The sequence below is a fragment of the Stegostoma tigrinum genome, chromosome 34, assembly GCF_030684315.1.
Source record: "Stegostoma tigrinum isolate sSteTig4 chromosome 34, sSteTig4.hap1, whole genome shotgun sequence".
NCBI lineage: Eukaryota > Metazoa > Chordata > Chondrichthyes > Orectolobiformes > Stegostomatidae > Stegostoma > Stegostoma tigrinum.
Window position 1 is genome coordinate 24,925,739 of NC_081387.1, and position 7,667 is coordinate 24,933,405.

At 43.5% G+C, this 7,667-nt stretch overlaps 1 protein-coding gene across 1 annotated transcript; it reads left to right on the forward strand.

Moving 5' to 3' along the window:
• Positions 1 to 2,706: 2,706 nt before the first annotated feature.
• LOC125446635 (tumor necrosis factor-like) lies at positions 2,707 to 6,219 on the forward strand. Its single transcript, XM_048520359.2, has 4 exons — positions 2,707 to 2,974; positions 4,147 to 4,207; positions 4,614 to 4,679; positions 5,546 to 6,219. The coding sequence occupies exons 1-4, from the start codon at positions 2,798 to 2,800 to the stop codon at positions 5,956 to 5,958; spliced, it is 717 nt and encodes a 238-aa protein (XP_048376316.1). The 5' UTR covers positions 2,707 to 2,797; the 3' UTR covers positions 5,959 to 6,219.
• Positions 6,220 to 7,667: the final 1,448 nt, after the last annotated feature.

The window sequence follows — 7,667 nt, forward strand, 5'->3', positions numbered from 1 at the left end:
TTCCTTAAATATGGGGACTAAAACGACAGACGGCATTCGAGTTTTTGTCTCAACAATGGCTGTGTCACTGAAGCACAGCGTCCTTACTTATATTTATAGTGCACCTAATTGATTTTGTCACAAAGGATACAGCAGAGGATCCTATTACGATTTTTGTTGATGAGTTCTATCTGCATAATAACTTCGTTTTCCATAAACTGGAACACCTAGATTAGACATAATGTGAACTGCAGATGCTGGAGAATCCGAGATAACAAAGTGTGAAGCTGGATGAACACAGCAGGCCAAGCAGCATCTTAGGAGCACAAAAGTTGACGTTTCGAGCCTAGACCCTTCACCCCGAAACGTCAGCTTTTGTGCTCCTAAGATGCTGCGACACCTAAGATTAAGTGGATTTCTGCACGATTCTCTGTGCTAATACTCTGCGTTCTCATACTTTCAGCCAAAGCGAACAACTTCACATTATCACACATTATTCCACAATGGCCAGGTCCGTAACCCCGCACTCAACCCATTTTTACCTGTCAACATCCATTCCATTTTCTCACAGCATTCATTTCGAACTAAATTTGTGTAATCTGCCTAACATGCAGTAAAAAAATGCAGCGACCACGCATTTACTCCACTTGTCAAAATCGCTGTAAAAAACAGTAAAATGCTGAGACTTTAAAAAAGACACACCGACAGGATTCCACTTGTTACTTCCTGCCGACCAGAGAAAGGTAAATTAATGCATCCTGTGCGTTTGCTGCCGGTTAGCCAAACATTTATCCGTGTTTATGCATTACCCCGTGTCATGAGTACCGATCCTGCACAAACACCTTTATGTGATAATTTGGCGAATGCCTTCTGTCTAATCCTGGTACAAGGACATCCTCTTCATCCTTCTTTACTCCTTCGAATATTTCTAATAAATTGACTAAACATGATTTCCCTTTCGAAAAACCAAGCTGGTTCTTGCCCATGAGCATTACAACACACAGGTATAGCCAGTTCAAATAGTGTCCCTATGACAAATGTCAGGCTAGCTCTCCAAGAGTTCACCTTCCTGAATAGAGGCAGTATTTGAATTAATTTTCTGAAGAAATAATAATTTTCTGATAAAGGGCCTAGGCCCAAAACGTCAACCTTCCGGCTCCTCTGATGCTGCTTGGCCTGCTGAGTTCATCCAGCTCTACACCTTGTTATCTCAGAGACAGTATATGTGTTACTTTCGGCAATGTGGAACACTTCTTGAATCTTGGGAACTTTGGAAAATTCACATCAACATATCTACTACCGCATTAGTGCTGCTTTAAGACACTGTCATGAGGAACTGAGAAGTTGCCTGCCCACAGCTCTATCTCCGTGTTCGTTATTACTTCCTTACTGATTATAATTCCTCTAGATTCCTGCATCCACTCCATCTCCTGAGTTACATCTCCCACTGGAATGTATTTGTGCCCTCCACAGTGAAGGTAGATAATAAATACCTGCTGATTCCTTCTTGCATTTCCTTCATCTCTTTGATTATCTCCCCAATCTCGCTCTGTAGAGGCCCAGTCCTTATTGTCCATCCACCATTGTGTTTTAAATGCCCCGGAGACACTTGCTTTCCCATGTTTAGCTAATTTTCTCATATAGCCTCGTTCTGTCCTCTTGATTAATCTGTTAGTCATTTACTTCTGCTCCTTCGTATTTTTGTCCCAGCATCTGACCAGTCACATCTTTGAGCAATTGTCTTTTTTTTTAAAGCTTGATCTTTCTCCATTTAATTCGTTCACCGCTGGTAGTGGGTCCTCCCCATACTATTGGAGAAACTATTATATCTCTAATAATTTAGCCCCATTCTAATGTCCCAATTCACTTCAGCTATCTCTAGCTTTCATGACCACACAGTTACCACTTCTTAACTTAAAACATGAGTCTTCAGTCCCCTTTGAAACTGAACATTAAATTTAAACATAACGTGATCGCTGCTCCCTTTGGGCGCATAAACTCAGGAAATATTAATAAATTGTGTCACATTACACAATACAATAAAGTTTAGTGACCTGCTCTCTTACCCCACTCTTCTTAAACTGATACCACCTGCTGATCTCTTGCTAACTCTTGTACAAATATCATCACTGACGAAAAGTGCTGATCTCCACCTTGTCCTCAATATTTATTCTTCTTGAACATTGTTTTGCCTTCAAAGCACAGGACTGTTAAGACTGGCCTGGGGTTCGAGATAACTTGTCCTGTGACATTACCAGCCTGCCAGTGCCTCACAATGCTGCTGTGCGTAATCTATTTGCCTGTTACTTTTATTTACAACAGAGACCACAATGCAACAATTGCTTGGAGAGGTCACAAACGTGTGAAAAGTGCTACATAAATGCATGAGTTTATAAGGTTAGTGCTGTTCTATCTTTCCACCTATCGCTCCATTCTATCGATGTTGTTAGTGAAAGGCATGAGCACAAGGGGGTTAAATGGACAGTTGCTGGAGTCTGCTTTTGGTTCAGTACAGGTTTCCCCGGATTGGGGGAAACTGCTCTGGTTCCGCGTTGGGTGAAAGTTACACAGAGCCAGTCTCACATTCGGTCAGGAGAATGGTCACTTTCCAAACGCTCATGTTTCTGCCTGGGTATTTCCACTCCATTGCATCACAGTTACCAGTGATGTGGTTCTGCTAGTTATAAGGAGCTGTTGGTGAGCAGCAGCAGTTACAGAGCAGGCACCTCCAACCGAGAGAGAGAGAGAGAGAGACAGAGAGGCTGACCGGCTCAGAGACACACACTCACACACCGAGCTCCCGCTGCCTTCTGACGCCATGAATCCTGAGAACAAATTGCAGCAACTGGAGAATGGGGGGCTGCTTCCCGTCAGGGACGGAGCCTCGAACAGAAGCTGCTTCTGGCCGGCTCTCTGTGCGCTCGCTGTGCTCGGCTTATTGCTGGTTTCGTCCTGTCTCTTCCTGGCTCATTTTGGAGTTCTCCCTTCAAAGCAGGTGAGTGAGGATCTTGCATTTTGGAGAATAGGGGATCGGGCTCCCGCCTGCCGCTTGCATTGCTCCGGCAGAGGCGGGTGTTTGGAAGCGGTGGGGCCAAACTGGGAAGTGATTTCAGTCACAGTTGCTGCTGTCAGCCTGCGGGCAAACAGGAGACTGTGATCCTGGTCGGTACTTTAGCTGCAGTCTCTCAACAGCGAAGCAAATACCAAGCGATTTTCTCCTTAGTCTTGCTAAGTCCCCAGTGTTAGCTCAGGGGACTGACGGAATTCGAAGTGAGGGTGGCGCGGTGGCTCGGTGGTTTGCACTGCTGCCTCACAGGGACCAGGGTTAAGCCCATCCTTGGGCGACTGCCTGCGTGGAGTTTGTACATTTTCCCCAGGTGCTGCTATTTCCTTCCACAGTCCCAAAAAAAGGGATAGGTATGGGTGGCACCGTCTGCAGAGGGTCGCTGTGGGCTCGATGGGCCGAGCGGCCTGCTCCCACACTGTAGGATGCTACGTTCGAAGTGTGCCTCTTTCTATCACTATAATTCTATGCCGCCGGCCGCTTCTAAAGGAAGGATAAACAGATACTATCTGTTCTCAGGAACAAATACAAACTTTGCTGGCGAAGCTCAGCGGATCTGGCAGCATCTGTGATGGTAAAAAGGAAGAGTTTACGTTTCGGGCCCCATGACCCTTCCTCAGAAGTCACCAGACCCAAAACGTTAACTGTTTTTTTTTCCCTTCACATATGCTGCCAGACCTGCTGGGCTTTTCCAACAACTTTGTTCTTGTTCCTTATTTACAGCATCCGCAGTTCTTTCGGTTTTTATTTACTATCTGTTCTCAGTCTGGAGTGGGGTCGATCAGTCTGAACGGCCCCAGCACGTGTCCACACAACAGGGTCTCTGTAAAAGAGACTGTCTCGAAAACATAGCGGAAATTCTCTGTACAATATAGTGACTGTACAAAGCAGCGCTTTCACATAAAATAGTCCTCTGTACAACACAGCCTCTGGCTGCAATAGTGTTTCTGCACAATACGGCGAGCTTGTGCAGTAGAGTTAGCCTGATCACAGATCATACAGACCAGAGAGCTGGAGACCTAGGTTGAACTCCTACTCCTGTTCGGAATAGCAGAAATCGTGAAATTCAGATTTTAATCTCTGTCCTTGTTTAATTTTTTCAGGATTCAAGATCAAACCTCGAAGTTCCCCATCCATCCCCGACGACAGCCGCTCAGACTAGCGGTAAGTACTACCAATGTCATTTTTTTAATGTTGTCAATGTCTGTCTCTGTTTACTCACTATCTCTGTCAATCTTTATCAATATTTTTCTCTGCTCCTCTGTCTCTGTCTTTTCCAGTATTACTCTATGTCATTTTCTTTGTCAGCTGTGCTTTATAACTATTTATATGTTCGTTTTCCTGAGTAGTCATCAGTCTTTTGATCAAATTCTTTCACTTTGGAGTGATATCAGACTTGAAATCGTAACTCTATTTGTTCCTCCAGAGATACTTTCAATCGTTCAGTCTTCTCTCTCATTAACCTATCTGTGTAGCTGCCCCCTCTTCATTCCCTCTCTCTCTGTGTCTGTCAGTCTGTGCTCTGTGGGTGATACAACAGGGACTGAGCTTCCATCTTTTCCATTTCCAGGTTTGCCTTGTCTCATGAAGCAGGTGGGGAGTGACTCACGGCCGAGAATCGCTGCTCACCTGACAGGTACAGAACTGTTCTCAATGTGACTGCACCCTCTAGGCAATAGTTTACACCTACTCAGAAGGTGCAGGGGAGGACTGGAAATGCAATGTGTAGGAAGCACCACAGGAGGAGAGCAGGAGATTACAGGGTTCTGGGCAAAGAGCAGGGGCTTCTGTATGAATTGGTTTATCTCAACACAGAGACCAGGGTTAAAATCTTTTTAATTGGCCTCTCAATGTCAATCTGATGAGCAAACCCTGAGCAATTCACTAAAGACATTATCCTTGACGTGTGAGCCAAGCCTGAGGGTGACAGATGAAGGGTCCATGCCCGAAACATCAGCTTTGTGCTCCTAAGATGCTGCTTGGCCTGCTGTGTTCATCCAGCTTCGCACTTTGTTACCTGAGGGTGACAGTTGGCTTTCCAATGATCCATTGGATCCAAAGCCCAATCTTGCTCTGAGCCTTGGGTTTCACTGGCTACCTGTGAGTAGAAGTGAGGATCTCAGTCTGGTTAACATGTGGATCCTGCAGCCGCATGCACCTCATTATTCCCTGACTGGCCCAGGTCAGCTATTTCAGCAAAGCTTCCTGGATATTTAACAATGCCTCCTTCAGTGAGTAATGAGTAGAATTCACACTGTTTAAGAATTAAGATGCAGACCATCCATTTTCTCTGACATTGTAAGGTTTGGGACCTTGTTGTGCAGAGATTGGTCACTCCATTTCCTGCAAAGGCATAGTCTTTCCATCAAAAACACATCATTGGCCGTAAAGTGTTTTGTCATATCCCAGGTTAAGGCTGGGGCTACATAAATGCATGTTGTTTCTTTGTCTTCATTTGATTCTCATGATGACTTCTTTCCCTCTCTTCTCCCTCCCCTTCAGCTTCACCAAGTAGTGAAAAAGAGAACGTGATTTGGCAGAATGAGAGTGACTCTACCTTCACCGAGGGAGTGGAGTTCAGAGACAACCATTTCATCATCAAGAAGCCGGGACAGTACTTTGTCTACACTCAGGTGGTCTTCCACAGCATGGGCTGTGATCAACAGGCTATTTACCTCAGCCATGAGCTTGCCAAGCTGTCGCCAAGTTATCCCGAGGAAGCCATTCTACTGAAAGGCACCAAATCTGCCTGCCACTCTCGCCAACGCAGGGAGCCCTGGTACAAAACCTCCTACCAGGGAGCCATCTTTGAGTTTCTGGAAGGAGATCAGATCTTCTCAAGGGTTAATCAGGGGATGACGAGATATGTAGACACAGCCGAAGGAAAGACCTTCTTTGGAATGTTTGCTGTGTAACAATCCCATGTCATTTCCAATGATTACCGAAGACTGCTCAAGAATTTCAGTTCGAAATACAAATTAGGACACATTGTCCTCTGCAGCACTAATTGCACAAAGAGACGAATTTCTCTTTCACTTTATTTAAAGACTTGCAGCAGGAGAGTAACCAGATATGCAGGGATCTCATGACTGGGTAGCCCAGTGAATTCTCAGTATTACAAACCCTGACATGCATAGTACAGAGTGTTACTGACAACAGCCCATTAACTAGGCTCTTGATATTTTCAAAGCAAGCTGCTTTCAGATGTTTTTACACACCTCTGGAGCAGATAGGACTGCGGCCTGGCCTCCTACATCAGAGGTGGGGTCATTACTATTGTGCCACCAGACCCTCATATTCAGCAGACTAGCCTTCATTTGCTGAATAGCCCACACTTGTCCCTATAATGTTCCTAATTCTCACAGACTGGGGCCAGCTCTCGGTTATTCATCACTGTGTATGTGATGTAAATTGTCTTGCTAGTGTGAGTAGAGATTTGCAAATAATTCTGTTTTAAATAAGCTGATCTGCACATTTAAGCAAACTTTCTACACCACTACTTAAATTTCCAGTGGCAGAGTGGTAATATCTCCATTTCTGAGTCCAAAACTGAGCAGGCTTAAGTCCCATCTGCTTCACCAGCATTTCTTAGCACATTTGAGCTGGTTGCTCGAAATTATCGATGAGACAGTGGTTTTTAACTTATTTTATATTTATATCACTTTCTATGTAGTATAACTTATTCAAAGTTTCACTCCTAATGGAGATATTAATTAAACAATGGTAGAACTAACAAGCGGCTTTTGGGTCTGATATTCTGACGGTTTTGCCGCTAAGACCAGGAACTGGTTTTGAGGTCTGTGCCCTATTTGCATGTTTACATATCTCCAATATTGTGGCACTCTTATGGCACAGTGGCAGTATCTACCTTTGAGCCAGGAAGCTTTGGCTCAAGTGCCATCTACTGCTGAGGCTTGTCATAACATGCCTGAATGGGTTACAAAAAAAATCTATACTTACTGTAAATCTTCAGTGAGCATACCTATACCAAGCCAATGAGGAAGATGTTGGGTGAGGAAGACCAAACAAGTTTCCAACAAACAATTGGCTTTCAGCATGGTCAGTTGACAATTAACCAATTAAAATATTTGCACATTAAAATTTACGCACATTCTACAAACACTACCCTGGAAGATGCAAAGTGGTGAATACTATTGAGAGACCATTACTTTCTTGATTCTCTAATGATCAATATTTGAGTTGTATATTTTCTGCTCTAATCTAAGGTTAACTTTGGAGATTTTTTTCACCCTTGACTGTTTCATGGAGTCAGAATTCTCTAAGGTCTTGCATCTTCCATTGGTTGTTCTTCAGACTGCATAACAAGAGAAATCCAACTGGCCTGCAGTCGAGAGATTTTCTATCCTACAGTCAGACCATTGAATGTAATTGACCGAGACAATATGTAAAAAATTATGTAAAACTACAGTATTGGTTTTAAAGATGTCTTTCAGTGGCAAAAGTATTGCTAAGTTTGAAATGTTTCAGGTTGATTTAAGTTGTTAAAGATATTTATTATTTTTTAAAAATTATTTATATTGCTATTTATTCCTTGTGTTATTTACTGCAGAAATTGTAGTTTGGAATTAATAAAAATATTTTTAAAAGCATGAAATATTTGTTT

Excerpts from the sequence above, each read along its gene's own strand:
- LOC125446635 (XM_048520359.2), top strand. The coding sequence starts at position 2,798 with ATGAATCCTGAGAACAAATTGCAGCAACTGGAGAATGGGGGGCTGCTT. Across the intron at positions 2,975-4,146 it reads GAGTTCTCCCTTCAAAGCAG|GATTCAAGATCAAACCTCGA; the intron begins GTGAGTGAGGAT and ends TAATTTTTTCAG. Across the intron at positions 4,680-5,545 it reads AATCGCTGCTCACCTGACAG|CTTCACCAAGTAGTGAAAAA; the intron begins GTACAGAACTGT and ends CCTCCCCTTCAG.